Here is an 18567-nt window from a genome sequence, read left to right as displayed (position 1 = left end):
AATAGGCTGAGTATTAAAAGTACCAGTGGTACACTGAAATGGAGATGTCCAGTAGATCCCAGGATATGTCAGTGTGGATTTAAAAAGAAAGGTCTGAGCTACAAAGACTTGGGAATTACCAAGAATACAGCTGGCAACTGAAACTGTGAGCATAAACAAGATCACTCAGAGAGTCCTTGCAAACAGAGCAGGTACCAGAGAATAAAATGCTGGGGAATATCAATATTTATGGAGCAAATAGTTAAAGAGGAGAACAAACTAAGGATGTGAGAAAAAGAGGTAAAGTAGGTGAGGCAGCAAAGAACACCACAGCAGACACAATGGAAGGGTCTTAACTATGGACAAAATAGACGTTAAGCAGGATGAGTTTAAAAAAAAAAAAAGCCTCTAGATTTAAAATTTCATCCTTGGCTTCTTTATCTGCAGCAATGTCAGCAGATGAGGAACTGGAGTCAGACTGCATTTGGGAAGTGAAGGGGAGGGGAGAAAGAAGAGGCAGTGATTCTCTATGAATAAATCTGGCAGTATAAGAAAGCAGGCTTCCTTCGTGGCTCAGCTGGTAAAGAATCCACCTGCAATGCGGGAGACCTGGATTGGGAAGATCCCCTGGAGAAGGGAAAGGCTACCCACTCCAGTATCCTGGCCTGGAGAATTCCATGGACTGTTTGGTCCATGGGGTTGCAAAGAGTCGGACACGACTGAACGACTTTCACTTTCACTTTTGTGGGCTTCCCTGCTGGTTCAGATGGTAAAAAATCTGCCTGCAATGCAGGAGACCCAGGTTTGATCCCTGGATCGGGAAGATCTCCTGAAGAAGGGAATGGCAACCCACTCCAGTATTCTTGCCTGGAGAATCCCATGGACAGAGGAGCCTGGTGGGCTACAGTCCATGGGGTTGCAGAGTCGGACACGACTGAGTAACACACGCAAGAGAGCAGAGGAAGAAGGCAATAACGGAAAGAGCGTGGAACTGCTCTTCTTGTTTGTTTTTAATATGGAGTCAAACTTGAGCATGTCTGCAAACTAAGATGAAAGAATTCATGAAGAGGGAAAGATCTAAGGTACAAGACTGAAGGATTAAAGTGATCAGGCAGGTCTCCAAGATGGTGGAAGTGAAAGATCTGTAGACAGGGGGGTCTTTCCTTGGAAAGGTGAATAGGAACACTTCTGACACTGGGTGAAGGAGAAGAATGAGATGAATGTTGCCTAAGATATTATAGACAAGTTTAGTAATGGTGGGTGGGAAGTTGAAAGAGTCCACACCACACGTCACTATTTTCTGCAGCAGAGTAGGAAGTTAATTATTTGTTCGGGATGGATGATCAGGACTGCGGCAAGAAGCCCCAATAGTCCCTAAGGTAAATGAAGCAAAGCTCATGAGTCAAGACACCTGCTAGAAATGAATCCATCTAATTTCTGCCATCAGGCTTGGGTTCTGGTATGAAGAACTGGAGACTCAAACTGAATCACGTTAAAATTAGGGTCAAAGCGAGGATTTAGTCAGATCTCTCCTCAACAGAGACCAAATTAAGTCGGGTAAAAAGGCAGGTGTCCACAGGGGTTTAGTTCTGACTCAAACTGATCTCCCACTGGTGTTTTAAATGGTCCCTATAAGGACAGAAGTAGTCAATCTAGAGTTATAAGGCCCAGGGCAGCTTAAAGGCAGTAACATCCACAATTACAGACTTTTCAAGCACTTAAAATATATTAAATACTATTGAGGTATAAAAACAAAAAAATCCCTTCTCTTTATAAACTACACTTTAAGTTATTAAGGGGCATACAGTCTGAAATTTGTCTGTATGCCCAAGAAGGCCTTGCAAAATGCTTAAAGCATAACATGGGTTCATACTTACTTGAAACAGAATAAGCAATGTTGACAGACCCTGCACTTACCCAATCCCTTGGCTTGCTGTTTAACTTGTGTATGTGTGTGTGTGTGTTAGTCGCTCAGTCGTGTTTGCCTCTTTGCAACCACATGGACTGTAGCCCACCAGGCTCCTCTGTCCATGTAATTCTCCAGGCAAGAATACTGGAGTGGATTGCCATTCCCTTCTCCACGGGATCTTCCCAACCCAGGGATTGAACCCAGATCTCCCACATTGCAGGTAGATTTTTTTACCATTTGAGCCATTAAGTTCAAATATGCACTTAATTTAAATCCTAATTTAAATCTCAAACCCTGGGATTGACCAGATTCTGATAGCTCAGTGTTAAATAATTGGCCTGCAATGCAGGAGACACAGGAGATATCCCTGGGTCGGGAAGATACCCTGGAGGAGGAAATGGCAATCCACTCCAGTATTCTCACCTGAAAAATCCCATGGATGGAGGAGCCTGGTAGACTACAGTCTGTAGGGTCGCAAAGAGTAGGACACAAATGAGCAACTGAGCACACACACACCGTGGAGAGGGAATCAAATATTCAGAGCAGGGTGTAGCTTCTAATTCCTGTTTCAACTCCATGTAACCACAGAGAATGAAAATCCAGATTCTACTGTCTTAGTCTAGGTATACCACAATCAAATTTCCTGAGTGCTCTATACATTTTTTCACTTTAGTACTACAATGTGTTTAGCAAAACTGATCCTACACTATCATTCTTGTTCTTTTATCGTAGAAGAAATATCAGCACTAGTACACAGAGTGAAATTTGCTTTATCACAACCCAACAGTGCATTATATTAGGCTGAGCCACAAGATACAAAAATATAGAAATTTTTATCTTATATAAAAAGGTATGACAGCAAAATAACCTAAAAGAGGGGTAAAATGGTTACATGAAAACTATGTCTCTAAAAGAAGATGAATGTATTAAAAAAAAATGATGCCTATACTAGCTAGAGTTGATTTAATATTAAGGAATGCAAACTTAGTTTTAATAATGCATTTTGGATTTAGAATGTTTATCAGTTTTGGGGAAACCACCTATTTCTCATCTTTAGAACCTGGCCTTTCAAATGTTCATTAACAACTCAGTGGCAAACATAAAACATCTGCAAAATACAGATGACAGCATGAGCAAGTGTCCTAATAGTAGGCATTTAGTGCAATGCTTTAGCACCCTGCCTCTAGACTGCTGGGCAACCCCGGAAATAAGTATATTTAAAGAGGCATTTACTTCCTTAAAATGGCAAATTGTGGTTCAAAGTAATGTATCTGTTAGGAGAAAAGAAAACATTTTTGTTTAAGCCAGCCAAGTTACTACTTAGACTTAGACAATAAAAATGTTTTAAAATCATGTGTACCAGTGATTTTAAAAACTCACTTTAAACAAAGAAAAATCATTCAACCACTGAAAATACGGTTCCTATCAGTATCATTATCTGAGTAACCTTTTATTTACCAGTTAGTGAATATCACTGAAACTGATGATGTGCTTTCAAACAAGGTATAATTGGACATATGGGGGAGGGAGGAGGAAAGGGGAATAGTAATAATTCATTGTGCATCTTGTAAACCTATACAGAAAACTGTTTTTTGCCTGTAATTAAAAGGAATGGGCATTTTAGATAACTTCCTTTACTATAAAGATCAACTGAATCTGTAGCAGCTACCAGGAAACAGCCTTTGACTACCAGTCATTTATAAATGAAACCGAAAGCAAAATCAAACCTGAGTACAAATAAACGTACAAATCCATGACTTCCTTACTCATTCGAGAATCTAAATTCAGCATTCCAAATACTTGGGTTTATAACTACTTGTGTTCTGAAACGTAACATTTCTTCCTACATGTTCTTTTAAAACTACATATTAAACACACATGCACAAAAATACATTATAGCTTATGACAAACACTACCCTCCTGTTTTATATTCAACACTTAACAACTCAAATGTATAATGCCTCCGTTTGTTTTTTTTTAGGTCATTATTAACGAAGTCCAATAAAAGAACCATAAATTCTGAATTCTAAGACTCAGTAGGGACTTGAGCACATTAATACTGTATGTAAATGAATGCTAATCATATGTGATCATACCTATTACTAAAGGAGGCCTAACCATTTCTATCCTCAAAAATACCATTCTAGCAGTTCTTTCTAATCTACTTGAAAATAGGACCCTTGTTTTTAAAACAGTGCATGATTCACATTTTTTATGCTTCAAACTAGCTTTGAGACCACCGGACTGAATTAGTAATATTTTATTACAAATTCATAACTGGGTTCAGTATAAGACTTTCCGATCATACAACAGGTTTCTGAAAGCAGTATTATCTGAGCTATAATGATAATAACAGGCAACAAGACGTTAAGGATGATAACAGAAAACACTACCTTACCTAATATCAACCCTTTAGATAATAGAGATTGATTATTAAGAGCTCCAACATCCCAGGAGGTTTCACAGAGCGGGAAGGAGCTAAGTTGGGACATAAGGGCATTTTGTAAACAGTTTGAAGTCACAAGCCTTCAGGAATGGTAGAGGGAGGCTAATAACCCATTTAAAATCTAATTAATTTAGCATTCCAGAATTAAATGTAACAACTGCTTGGTACTACTACTCTAACTCAATTCTGAATTTTACGGAAAGTTCACAACAGAATGTATAGATGTGAAGTGTGACAGGCACTACAGAGCCACGAAAATTCCTATTCCTTCCTCAGTTTTTACAGGCGAAGCACACGTTCTAAAAAAGCGAAATGGATTCCAAAAGCTTCGGGGGCCAAAACGCCTTTGGCTTTGAAAGACACCAAATCCCACTCTACCGCAAATGTGTTTTGACTAGAGGTTACTATCTTCATACTTGAAGCGAAATCTGCATTACTTTTAAAACGGTTCCCCTAAATAAAGTAGGAAAACTTGAACGCGCAATTTAGACTGTATTGAAGTGGCTGATGGTGGTGGGGCGTGGGGGTTGAGTTTTCATCCAGTAAGCTATATTTCTAGGGTTAAAAAAAAAAAAAGCAGCCAGAGAATCTTCTGACTAAACACTGGGCTGGAAATGAAACTTAATTGTGTCCTTTACGTCCCCTTAACTCCTATGCTCTTGTGGGAGGGCAAACGGAGGAAACCCCTTCTAGCAGACTTTGCCAAAATGCGTACTTGCATCACAAGAGGCTCGGGCCCTCCTACTCTCCTTCCTTCAACCCCCAAAACGTTTAAAGCACGGGGAAGGACAGGGGTACGAAAGAAGGGTACCCTAAACAGCTGCCAACCCCTCGCCTCCGATCGCGCCCCTTCTCTCCACAGCTAATTTTCGCGCGAGGTCCACGGCTGGAGTCTTCCTCGGTGGTAGTAAACAGGAGAAGATGTGCCCCGCTCTCACCCAGGGGAAAGAGGAAGAGGAGGGAAAGGAAGAAAGGAAGAGGGTGCCGATTACCCGCCGGGCCCTCCCGCGTCCGCACCCGGGGCATGTAAGGGCCCAGCCGTCCCGGGCCCCGGCCACCCTCTCCAGGGAGCCGCGGGGCCAGCCGGGGCGCAGCCCACACACCCGCGGGGGCGCCGCTGGGGCGCCGAGACACAAGCGGAAGAACCAAGAGCTAGTGACCACTCACCGCAGCGCACCGAGACCAGCAGCACCACTACCAGGGGCCACATCTCCGCGCCCGCCGCTGGGTCGCCGCAGCCGCCGCAGGCGTCTAGAGCAGGTGCCGCAGCAGACACAGAGAGGACCCGCCGCCACCTCCTGTCACAGGCAGGACCCGTTGCCCAGGCTTCCCGGCCGCGCGCACGCGCGCTCCCGCCGCCGCACGCCCGCGCGGGCCGCGCACGCTCATTCGGCCTCGCCTCCGCCCCGCCTCGGTGGCTGTTGACGCCGCGCCCTCCAGACTCGCGGAGAAGGCAATGGCACCCCACTCCAGTACTCTTGCCTGGAAAATCCCATGGAGGGAGGAGCCTGGTAGGCTGCAGTCCATGGGGTTACTAAGGGTTGGACACGACTGAGCGACTTCACTTTCACTTTTCACTTTCCTGCATTGGAGAAGGAAATGGCAACCCACTCCAGTGTCCTTGCCTGGAGAATCTCAGGGATGGGAGAGCCTGGTGGGCTGCCGTCTCTGGGGTCGCACAGAGCCGGACACGACTGAAGCGACTTAGCAGCAGCAGCCACCAGACTCGCAGCTTCTAGTTTCTGCTCCCGCCTGCTGCGTGGCTGTGGCGTGCTCGGGGCTTCCCGGTCACGCCCCGCGGCCCCCGGCCCCCTCCTCTCACGTCAATGTCCACACACCGCCCCCCCCCCCAACGCTGAAGGCTGAGTGTGTGTTCTCCCGCTCACCGGGGACCTCACTGCACCCGTCCCTGTCTGCTGTTCCCTTTTTAACTCCCTGGGCACCCCCTATCTTATCTCCACTGGTCCTCTCCTGCGTTCACGCCCAGCCTCACGCTTCAGGAACCCCCTCCCCAGGCGCTGCTCCGAAGCGCTACCTCGGAGCCCCTGCTCCGAAGACCTGCGTGCCCCTCTGGAGCCCACGATCGCTCTCCTCTCCTTTCATCCAACGTCCTCCCGCGCGATGGGACCTCTGAGGCTCCACACTTCTCACCTCTCTCCATTTCCCCCAAAGCTCCGCCGCCTGCAGTGGGAGAGCACACCGCGTGGGGGCATCTCAACCCTTCCCCCGCCGGGAGCGAGCCCGGAGGGACCACGCCTAGGGCAGGTCGCAGGCGGTCGCGTGTCCACTGGGAACTTCCAGTCGCTGCTCGTGGGCTGCCGGGCCCTCCGGGGTTCACCAGGTCCCGTCTGCTTTGGTTTTCCCGGCCGCTCTCAGATCCTCCGTTCTTTTTCTCGCATAGTTCTGTAGTGTTTTCAACCTTTGAAGGGGATTACTCAAGTTCCATAAGTGGTTGTGAACACTTTGTTGTTGTTCAGTCTCTAAGTCCTGATGCTGAAACCCTAGCAGCCATCAGGGGTGGTCGCAACGGTTAGCAGAGAAGTATCCACGATGCCCTTTCCTGCAAAGTCACTGGGCCTGGTTAGTTACCTCGCAGTGGTCCCTCTTCTATGCTGTTTGAGTTTAGCTTGCCTAAAAAATGGGTTCAAAGTGTGTCTCCAAGCCACAGTGTGGACAAAGTCTTTGATTAGCTCTCTGAATCACACAGACCACATCATTTATACTGAAGCAAATTCCCTTTTAGAACTCCCTTTAACATTTACCCTAAATGATGAAAATGCTTGCTGAAAAGTCATGCTTGGTGACTACTATATTGGCGTGCATATTGTCAACTTAAAAAGTACATGCAATCTAAATGTTCAGCCTTACGTTTTATTCAGCAGAAATTTTTAGAAAGTAAGCCAGGGAGGGAACATCTCAAGTAACCCTGAGAGAACTGCTCCAAGGAGGCGAGAGAGGAGGAGCCAGGTTACATAGAAGCTTTGCAACAAAGGGCAGGTAGTCTGAACATGAGAAGGTTATTGTTAATTAAAGAAAACCAGATATCCCAAGTTAAGGAATTTAGTACTTTTCTATGTATCGAAGGGGCTTCCCTGGTGGTTCAGAGGTAAAGAATCTTCCTGCCAATGCAGGAGACTGGGGTGCAATCTGTGGGTTTGATCAGTGGGTGGGGAAGATCCCCTGGAGAAGGAAATGGCAACCGGTTCCCAGTATTCTTGCCTGGGAAATTCCATGGACAGAAGAACCTGCTGGGCTGCAGTCCGTGGGGTTGGGTAGCAAAGGGTCAAACACAACTTAGTGACTAAACCGTAACAACTGTGTATGGGAAGATGCAAGAGTCTGGGCTCACTGAAATCATTCCTTTTATAGGCACCTCTGGAAAGTGAAGAACTAAAGAGCCTCTTGATGAAAGTGAAAGAGGAGAGTGAAAAAGTTGGCTTAAAGCTCAACATTCAGAAAACTAAAATCATGGCATCCGGTCCCATCACTTCATGACAGATAGATGGGCAAACAGTGGAAACAGTAGCTGACTTTATTTTTCTGGGCTCCAAAATCACCGCAGGTGGTGATTGCAGCCATGAAATTAAAAGAGGCTTACTCCCTGGAAGGAAAGTTATGACCAACCTAGACAGCATATTAAAAAGCAGAGATATTACTTTGTCAACAAAGGTCCATCTAGTCAAGGCTATGGTTTTTCCAGTGGTCATGTATGGATGTGAGAGTTGGACGGTGAAGAAAGCTGAGTGCCGAAGAATTGATGCTTTTGAACTGTGGTGTTGGAGAAGACTTTTGAGAGTCCCTGGGACTGCAAGGTGATCCAACCAGTCCATCCTAAAGGAAATCAGTCCTGGGTGTTCATTGGAAGGACTGATGTTGAAGCTGAAACTCCAATACTTTGGCCACCTGATGCAAAGAGCTGACTCATTTGAAAAGACCCTGATGCTAGGAAAGATTGAGGGCAGGAAGAGAAGGGGACGAGAGAGGATGAGATGGTTGGATGGCATCATTGACTTGATGGACATGGGTTTGGGTGGACTCCAGGAGTTGGTGATGGACAGGGTGGCCTGGCATGCTGCAGTTCATGGCGTCACAAAGAGTCGGACACGACTGAACGATTCAACCGAACTGAACAGCCATCTGGGGCCAGCATCCTGTGTTTTCACTCCTGAGCTTCCTTTCCTCAGAGCCTATAGTAGAGTGTGGCTATAGTCTGCTGGCTGCTAGATAGCAGGTATTCTTCTACCTAAGTTCCCTTAGGGCTCACCTGCTCACACTGGATGGGTACAATCCCTGATGACTGTGACATCCTCGTGTACCAACATGGCAGGAAGTATTCCATTTCTCAATATCTGCTGCTCCCTTGGTTGTTTTTCACTCACCTGATGGAAAACAAAGAAACTTCCCACCGCAATATTCCAGTCCTCCAAATCCTCTACCCATGGTGTCTCCTTCATTGCATCCCCATAGTAATAAAATCCAGGAAATAAAATTACCACTCTCTGACCTTCTGTAACAATGTATTATATATACTGCCTAACTTTCCCTTTGATTGTTTTTCTTTGTGTGTAAATCTCTTCCCCACAGCATTATCCATTTTTTACAACCAGAGAGGGTATATTAAGTATTCCCTTCTCCAAGACTGCTGTTGAACTAGGCAAACAGAAGAGGTTTTAATAAACGTGTTGATGTGACTTGAGGCAAGTGTTGCTCCAGTGAAATTTGATGGTTTTTTAATGATTAAAAAAAGAATGGAAGAAAGAAAAAACAATTGCCTGGCAGATATCTTACTAAAACAATGGTTAATAATTATGATGGTAATGATTTGAATGACAGCTTTGACACCCTGAGGCTACCAAAGGGACTGATGGATTCTCCTCCAACTGCTGCTTCTGTGGATACAAAAGAATCATCCATCAGACTTTGAGCATTTGGGACATTGTGTATCACAGAGCAGCTGGTTGGCTAAATAAGGCTGTCAGCTGTCCCTGAGATCCACCAACCCCCCTAAAGCTGAAGAATGACTGGGGAGGACTGTCCCTAACCTTCAGAGGTGGAGATCAGTGATGTTCTGTTTTATTGTGGGAAGTGCTGAGGTCATGTGCTTAAGGTAGTTTGTGAAGAAAATGGAATAGCTTAAGTCAGGTGAATGAGAGGCCACCTGGATGACCACCTCTGCTTTGGGAATCTAACCAGGATATGTTTTGATGGTGGGGCATGAGGAGGCCTGTTCCAGGAGAGATGATCCAAAGCAACCTACCTAGGTTTGATGATTTTCTCTTTGAGATAGCCTTGGGCTCCTTTCTCAAGTATCTAAGCACCTCATATTTGTGTTTCCCTTTTAACATTTGCAAGCATTTGGGGCCAGGGGGGATTTTGAGCTCATCTTATCTTTATATAAGGAGTTTTCTTGGATAGAAAGCAAGAGAATAATGCATAGAATGTTTTCAACAGAGGTAATACACATTAGGAATATTACCTAAATCTTCACAACAACCTTGGAATGGGTTTTATGATCTTCATTTCAGTGACGAAGAAGCAAAGGGAAAGAGGGATGATGAGCATGTTGCCTATGGTCCTTTGTGTCTAACTCACTTGCCCTCTTTTTCCTACTTTTTCTTTTCACTCTGTAACATCAAAGATGTTATAGTTTCCCCTTTGTAGATAAATAAACTCACAAGCTCAAACAATTGCTACCCTTTCCCATCATCATTACCCTTACAGATAAGGAAGGTGAAGTTTGCTCAGGGAAGGGATGGTGGTTAGTCTGACTCCAAGGCCAGTGAAAATGTTCACAAGCTTCCCTTCTCAATTCATGGTCAGCTCCCCTTTCTTTCATTTTCTATCTTAACAGTACATCTACTTTTATCTTCCTCCCCAAACTATACCTACATCCTACCACATGGCCCATATTGTTAGGATATTATCTAAAAATTTGTATTGATACAGGTGTATCCTTCTACAATTTTTCATTCAACTAGAACTTTTTTTGTTCCCATGTTGGTGTGCCATGCATGATCCTTGATACTCTGGAGAGTTAACTCAGAACTGTACCTGCCTAACTGTACAAGGCCTATACTTTGTGGAGGGCTGGATACACCTTTTTATGTAAGTGAACCTACATCAAATGATCCCACCGTAGACCAAAGCCAAGGATTCCCCCACTGTAAGTTCAGTGCCCCTTCTCTGTATTTTCTGTTGTTTGGTACATATCAGTTACTTTGTTATATTAAAAATACCCGTTTGTGTTGCTTTCTTCCTGTTCAATAGTAACTCCTTCCTAAGCCCAATGAGGGGAAATGCCACATGAGTCTTGTTCTCTGCTAACCCCACTGCCTGGCACACAAGAGGTAATCAAAAATTGGTCATTAAAATGATGAATGAACAAATAATCAATAACCTCTCAAGGCCAGGAACTCTATTTTCCATCATTGTCTGGCAAAGTACCCATCATAAGGGGATGCTCCATGAACTGCACTAATGAGCTAACCCTGATGCTTGTCTGGTACATCAGAGGCTTTTATCACCACTAAGTTCCATTTGGGGGCTTATCAGTCATCAAGTTAGTTGCAGTACATGATGAGTACTGTCTCTCATAGTGTTTCTGAATATAATTTGAGAGGGGGAGCTATTTGTAATGAAGATTCTTGTATTTTTAACACTTTTGGCCAATGTGATCCTAGCTAAATTTCATGCCCCGGTCAAGCACTTTACACTCATAACAATGGACTTTTCCTTGCTGGGACTCTTCTGTTTTCAGGCTTCTGTGTTTCAGTCATGCTGTTTCCTCTGCCTCATATGTCCTCCCCCACATTTTTTTCCTTCTCTCTTCAAGCCAAAGAATTCCAACTCATCCTTCAAGACTAAGATCAAATTTTACCTTCTCTAAGTAGCCTTTCTCAACCTTATTTTTCCTTTTTCCCTTAACTCTCTCTACCACTTTTAAGGTCTAATGACCTCTTCTATTATACTTTGTTCATGCCTCAATAAACATTGTGGCATGAAACAACTGTGTTCATGACACAGTAAAATGTGTCAATATATATTTCTTTCTATATACCTGTCCTCTTCTATCATGTTATCTATGAAAAAAATGAAATGTTTCTGGGTCTATTTGTATCTCCAGGGTCTGGTACAGTACCTGGTTAAGTTCTAAGGGCTCTGTGTATGTTAAATCAATCAAGAGAACTCAGCCTGCCATGTGTGTACAGAAACACCCCATAGCACGCTGAAACACATTAGCCCAAGTTTGAGTTATAGCTCCGTACCACCAGCCAACCTTGGACAAGTTATACAACCTTTCTGAGTCCTATTTTCCTTTCCTCATTTTAAAAGTTAGATGATAAACTGATAAAAATAATAGAAATTAACTCTTCAAGTTGCCTTGAGAATTTAATAAGCTAACACTTTTATAGTTACATAGAGCTGTGTACACAGTAATCACACAATCAGTATCAGCCCTTGGGATCACGATCTTCTTACAGTGAGATGAGTCTCCTAGAAAGGCAATAAAAAGTATTTCAAAAGGATCCCCCACCGCTGATCTGGAGCCTTGAAAAAGCGCTGTAGTTGATGAACTATCTACAATTTTGGCTTAAGCTAGAGACACATGTCTATGCCCAGTTGCTGCTGCTACTGCTGCTAAGTCGCTTCAGTCGTGTCCGACTCTATGCGACCCCATAGACGGCAGCTCACCAGGCTCCCCCGTCCCTGGGATTCTCCAGGCAAGAAAATTGGAGTGGGTTGCCATTTCCTTCTCCAATGCATGAAAGTGAAAAGTGAAAGGGAATTCGCTCGCTCGTGTCCGACTCCTAGCGACCCCATGGACTGCAGCCCACCAGGCTCCCCCGTCCCTGGGATTCTCCAGGCAAGAGTACTGGAGTGGAGTGCCCCCAGTAGGAAGTCCTTAATCCTCTTGCTCTTCTGCACACTGTGTTGGTGATTGAATGCTGAGGAACCCTTGTCTCTCTCACTAGCTCAGGGCCCAGTGTCCTAGGATGTTACTTCAATGTGACCCAGTTATTAAAGCACAGGTGGTAGTTTAGTTGTTAAGTCATGTCTGACTCTTGTGACCCATGCACTGTATAGCCCACCAAGCTCCTCTGTCCATGGGATTCTCCAGGTAAGAATACTGGAGTGGGTTGCCATTTCCTTCTCTGGTGGATCTTCTCAACCCGGGGATCAAACCCAGGTCTCCTGTTTTGCAGGCAGATTCTCTACTTACTGAGCCACCAGGAAAGCATAGGATTCCCGGTGATTGAATAAAGCTGGATAGCAATGAGGGTCTGTGTTCTCTGGGTCTGGTTCGTTAGGCAGCTGAAAAATATCCATGTGTGGCTGGGAGATGGATTGGTGAGGGAAATGGAAGGAAGGCTCCAGCAGCAGGAAATGATCTTCTTCCTCACCTGTGTTTCAGTTAGAGACGAATACTGGAAATAGAAGCTGCCTCCCTGGAGGAGGATAGTAGTAGGACTGAAGGTTTCCGGTAAGAGATATCCTACCAGAGAAATGACAACCTGCTCCGGTGTGAATTTCCATGCAGGTGTCAGATGTGCACAGGCTTGTTTTGCTTGGGTCACAAGGAAGCACAGCGTGTTCTGCTCTTCCTGCTGCTGCTGCTGGAGGTTATCCCTGTAGGAGTCCCATCCTCATGACAGCTGGAAAGTGCTAGAGAAAGACAGCCTCCACATTAGGCTGCAAAATTGCCACAGGCTTATTTCTTTAAGAGCACATGACTTTTGGGGTCCTGGGAAGGCCCCTTCTATCTTGCCTACCTCTCCTCTTTGAGGGCAGGGAACATACATATAGGGGGACACCTTAGGTACCAGATGTCTCCATGCTAGTGTGTCATTTTCTATCATTGAGGGTGATGCGTGTGTGCTCAGTCGTGTCCGACTCTTTGCGACCCCAGGGACGGTAGCCCACCAGGCTTCTCTGTCCATGGGATTCTCCAGGCAAGAATACTGGAGTGGGTTGCCATTTCCTCCTCCAGGGGATCTCATCGACCCAGGGATTGAACCCACATCTTCTGAGCCTCTTGCATTGCAGGCAGATTCTATTGCTGCCAGAACAAATTACCACAAATGTAGGGGCTTAAAACAACACCCATTTATTATCTCACAGTTCTGTAGGTCAGAAGTCCAGTGGCTCAGCTGATTTCTCGGCTTCTGGTCTCACAAGGCCAACATCAAGGTGTCGACTGGGCTCCTTTCACTCTTGGAGGCACTAGAGGAGAATCCGTTTCCAGCATCACTCCCGTGGTTGGCAGAACTCAGTAGCTATAGGACTGATGTCCATATTTCTTTGCCTACTGCCTTCTAGGGGGGCTCCTTAGCACCTAGGCCTCTTTGGGGTCATTGCGAATAGTTGCACGTAGTCTCAAAACATGTCAGAACTAGCAACGGTACTCAAAATCCTTCTTTTGTTGTCATATTTCTTCTGCCTTCTCACCTTCTGCCACATTTCTATGACTAACTCTTCTGCCTTCCTCTTCTTTTAAGTGCTCAAGTGATTAGATTGGGCCCCTCGGGTAATCCAGGATAAGCTCCCTATTTTAAGGTCTGTAACCTTAATCACATCCACAAAGTCTCTTTTGCCATGTAAAGTAACGTAGTGGTCCCCGACTCCCAGCCATTAGGGGCTGAAATCTTTGGGAGGCATTATTCTGCCTGCCACAGTCAAGCTCTCTCCTATTTATGTCCCTCAGTCCTCATCACAGTCCAATAAGGAAAGCATGGTTGTACCCATCGTGTATGTGTAGAAACTGAGAGGAGAGGTTTATATCACAAGTAAGAGATGGTAGAATTGGAGCTTGAATCTTGCTTCAGAGTTCACACCCCTTCCTCTGCTAGGGAAAAGGAACAGTGGGAGCAAAGCAATTGTATGACCTGTTACTCTCACTGTGGTTTTGCTAGTGCTGTTTCTCAACTTAGTGAAGTAGTCATCACTGTATCCACCAAGTTGCCGGTTCTTCTTCTGGGTCCCAGAAAAGTGTATCCACTGGGCATCAGCAGAAAACAGGTGGCACACTCAAATGAGTGATTTAGAAGAGACTGGTTAAAGGACTGTTTACAAGGACGTGGGTGGGGTTAAAAGAAACTGGCGAGGAAAGAAGAGGGGCTCTTAGCCAGCAACAGCTATTGCTCCCAGGTCCCTAGGTCTGGAGGTGTGCGGGAGTCGGTGATGAGCGGTGTCAGTGGAGAATGATGCAGCCTCTGACTCAAAGTGCGGAACTGTATGTTTATTTTAAGCATCAGGTTTTCTTTTACACTTTTACAAAAGCATTAGGTCAGAGGTTTGACATCTTCAGTTTCTCCTCACCCAGATTTACTGTCTCCATAAATCATTGTTGTCCTTCAGAGTTGCCTCTTAAGTGTCCTTGTGATTACATTGTAACTCACGTTTGTCTCTGGGCTGCATACCGCATTCCTCAGTTTATTTCTTATCTTTCTAAATCCTTCTTGAGCTCATTATCTCCTTAAAAAGGCTTCTAGCTATTAGTATCTCTAAAATTCCTAGTCTCTATAAGCTATAGTAAAATATGCCAACACTACAACATACCTTAAACTTTAAGCTTCTAACTATTTTTAATTATTCCTAAACCCTAAACTCAGCAAACTTCTTTTGCCAGAAACATTTCCCTCACAAGCAGGTCTCAATAACAATCTTTCCCATGGCCTCAAGCTGCGGCCTATGTGCTCATCCTGGAACATTCTCTGTAAAGGTCCTTGAACAAATGTAACTTTATGGATTATTTCCTGGGCAACTGCAGAAGGCTTTGTGCTTTCTCATGCAAGAATAATAAGCACCTTAGCATACTTTCCAGCCAATTCAACTGAAGGAAGGAATGGACAAGTTAGAATCACAAGACCTAACTCCTTCATCCCAGGACCGTGCCTGCGTGATGAGGAGAGGGAGTTGGGGCCGTGCCTCCATTTTGTCAGTAATGCCTAGTGTGGCTCCCGACAGAGGTGCAAGAGGAGGAAGTGATTAGGAGAAAGAGAAAGGGGAAACTGAAGGAGGGCTTCTGGGCGAGAGCTGGTGGCCTTTGATAGGGGAACACAGCCGCTACCAGCCTGGCAGAGAAAAAGGTGTCAGAGTCAGTCAGTCTTCACTCCCATCCTCTGAATTCCTGCCATGGGCTGTTCTCAGCCAGAAGCCACAGGGGGAGAGGTCTGCGTAGGCAGTTCTTGAAGTTCCATTTTCCAGGCTCTGCAGAGTATGAAAGGGTGGAGCGTTGGTCTGAGAGAGAATAGTCAGTGCAGCAGGACTATCCCTTTCCATTCCTCTGAAATTGGCTGAAAGTGACTTTGCCCAGAGTCTTAGGTTCCTAGGGCTGCCCTAAGAAATTACCATGAAGAGGGGGCTTAAAACAAGAGAAATATATTCTAGACGTCTGATGCCAAGGTGTCGGCAGAGCTGCTCTCTCTCTGATGGCTCTAGAGAAGAATCGTCTCTTGCCTCTTCCTAGCTTCTGGTGAAAGTGAAAGTCGGTCAGTTGTGTCTGACTCTTTGCGACCCCATGGACTGTATAGTCCATGGGATTCTCCAGGCCAGAATACTGGAGTGGGTAGCCTTTCCCTTCTCCAATGGAACTTCCTGACCCAGGAATCGAACCAGGGTCTCCTGCATTGCAGGCAGATTCTTTACCAGCTGAGATACCAGGAAAGCTTCTGGTAGACCCTGACTATCCTTGGAATTCCTTGGCAAGGGTGGCAACACTTCACTCTGCCTCCATCCTCACGTGGTCTTCTGCTCTGTCTGTGTCCTCTCTTCTTATGAGGACACCAGTTGTTAGATTCAGGGCCCAATCTAAATTTAGTATGATGTCATCTCCAGATACTTAACTGAATACATCTGAAAAGGCCTTACTTCTGAATAAGGGCACATTCTGTGGTACTGGGAGGGGACGTGAATTGGGAGGGGATACCATGGGATCCCAAAGAGTTGGACAGGACTGAACGATTGAGCACCCATGCATGCACTATTCAACTCACTAGAGCCAGTAAAGCGTGTCAGATCTGAGCATGGAATTTGCCACTCTCTCTTCCCCTCCCCCGTGGCAATCAGCAGCCCTTCAGACAGTAGCTGCTCCCTCAGCCTGGGTCCTGGAGTGAAGATGCAGCAGAGCGGTGCCCCAGCTGATCTACAAAGGAAGCACAACAAGAATAGAAATAAATGTGTCATTTCTCCTGAAGGGATCACATCTGAAGGGTTTAATGACACCGTCAAGCCCTTCACAGATATTTCCAGCAGCTAATTCGGCTCCCCCATTCCCTACCTTACCTAAAAAAGAACACCCTTGAATACTGGCATTACCCAAAAGGACTTTGCAGGCTCACTGTTCCTGTTAGTCCCAACTCCACTGACAACATTTTACTGCTTATCCTTCCTCTTTGGGGGCCAAGGTGTAAAAAGAGAAAGGTTTTATTTTATTTATTTATTTTATATTTTATTTATTCATCTTATATTTTATTTATTTATGTATTTGGCTGTGTTGTGTCTTAGTTGTGGCACACAGGATCTTCATTCCAGCTCATGGTCTCTCTAGTTGCAGTATGCAGGCTGTGGAGCTCAGTAGTCACAGACTTAATTGCTCTGCAGCACACGGGCTCTTAGTTCCCCACCAGGGATCAAAACGACATCCCCTGCATTGCAAGGTGTATCCTTAACTACTGGACCATCAGGGAAGTCCCAAGAGAAAGATTTTAAAGACAGCCTTTTGTATCCTTAGAGGAGCAAGTTTTCTAGGAAAAAAAAAAAAAAGAATGAAGGCTGGAGCACATGGGTGTTCTTTGAAATTAGCTGCAGAGGATCTGTGTACATTTCAGGCTGACAATCTCACCTCCAGTTTCAGAAGAGTTCCCCACCTGCAGCAGCTGGGAATGTCTGCTGAGGAACCTTTGTTCTCCACCAAAACCAGGACTCCCTCAGTGTGCTCCTCCCTGCCCTACTACGACCATGACACAGAATGACTCAAGACTCTTGTGCCTTGTGAAGTTTGCTTATTGATGCTACACGAGTTCTCTGGGTACATCTGCCAACCTGCTTTTTTCTAATACTGGCCTAATTGCTATGGGCATGGGTCAAAGACTCAAACTATCATCAGATGAGCTTTAAAAGTGAAGTGGATAAACTAGGATCAGACTGCCAGACAAGACAGATGTATATATTTGGAATGATGAGAAAGGTTGACTAATTCCATGTGCCTTTACTCTCACTTATCTGTGTATCTTCAATGGCAGCCTGGACTTGAAGGCACCACATGCCCCCTGCTGCTGCAGCTGAAATTTCTATTGCTTTCCCCCAATCACTGTTTCCATGAACCCCAATAGCAGGAGAAAAAGAAAAAGTTATCAAAACACTGCGCTTAGAAGGACGGTTCTCCAAGATTGGTATCTGGATCAGCAGCTGCCGCAACACTTGGGAACTGGTTGAAATGCAAATTCTTGGACCTTATCTCAGAAACTCTGGTGTGAGGCCTAGGAATCTGTGTTTTAGGGAGTCTTCAAGGAGGCACTGGTGCATGTGAGAATCTGAGAGCCACCAGCTTAGGGCTTGATCTCAGAAGTCAGGTGGTCTGCCTAGGAGGTCATCCGTCTTGGTAAAAACGTCATCAGCTCCTCTGTCCTCTTTGATTTGGTGGGAAAGTCCCACACGTAGTACAGTGGAGAATCCCCTGCACTAATGCAGGTGGCCTACAGCAAATACAAAATGCCCCAGGTTATCTCCCAGCCTCTGGGCATTAGGTCACAAGTGCAGCTGGGCTGTGGTGGTGACCTGGAGACAGAATCACAGCAGCCACAAGAGAAGTGTCTCTCACCTTGGGAGCAGGCTTTCTTTGATATCTCATGGTGAAGGAGCTCATATTCTGCTCCTTTCAGAGAGAAACAGATGTGTACTTCCAAGTAGCTTGAGGATCTCTTTAGTGCTATATTGAGTGAATTTAGAAACTGGTTTTGTTGTAGTTTACCATGGCCTTTCCTGTGTGTCCATCAGGGTACTTAGGACCTGAAATCTGTGCTAATCTCTTGTGAGTTTCCACATATACGATGCCGTTTTGATAAAAATGCAGAAAATTTCCATATGGTTACATAATTATGCTTCTTTGTCTAGAAAATGAAGTTAATAAAACCGGGGGATTCCTGGAGGAAGGACGGTATCTGTACCCATAAGGGGGATTACCTGGAGGAAGGACACATAAGTACCCATTACACCAGATGACAAATTCAGAGGT

General features: G+C 45.1%; 1 protein-coding gene and 1 long non-coding RNA gene across 9 annotated transcripts in view; one reads left to right on the top strand and one right to left on the bottom strand.

The window, feature by feature from the left end:
* Positions 1–6523, bottom strand: part of CD47 (CD47 molecule) — a 63664-nt gene extending 57141 nt beyond the window's left edge. For 4 of the 8 annotated variants that reach the window (XM_081572288.1, XM_081572291.1, XM_081572292.1 and 1 more), the window contains exon 1: positions 6486–6523. In XM_081572288.1, coding sequence (XP_081428414.1) covers positions 6486–6495 — 10 coding nt within the window. In that variant the 5' untranslated portion in view covers positions 6496–6523. Of the gene's footprint in view, positions 1–5501; positions 5673–6485 lie in introns of those variants that run through there. The other 4 variants (XM_081572286.1, XM_081572287.1, XM_081572289.1 and 1 more) reach the window with 1 other exon arrangement.
* On the top strand, positions 5758–8823 carry LOC145539029 (uncharacterized). Its single transcript, XR_014077521.1, has 2 exons — positions 5758–5845; positions 7704–8823. It is a non-coding gene; the product is annotated as an uncharacterized LOC145539029 (long non-coding RNA).
* The last annotated feature ends 9744 nt before the right edge of the window (positions 8824–18567 follow it).

Source organism: Giraffa tippelskirchi, chromosome 2 (assembly GCF_054371585.1).
Source record: "Giraffa tippelskirchi isolate mGirTip1 chromosome 2, T2T-mGirTip1v1.2.pri, whole genome shotgun sequence".
Classification (NCBI taxonomy): Eukaryota; Metazoa; Chordata; class Mammalia; order Artiodactyla; family Giraffidae; genus Giraffa; species Giraffa tippelskirchi.
The sequence above is the reverse complement of the archived record's forward strand: the minus strand, read 5'-3'. Positions and strand labels throughout refer to the sequence as shown.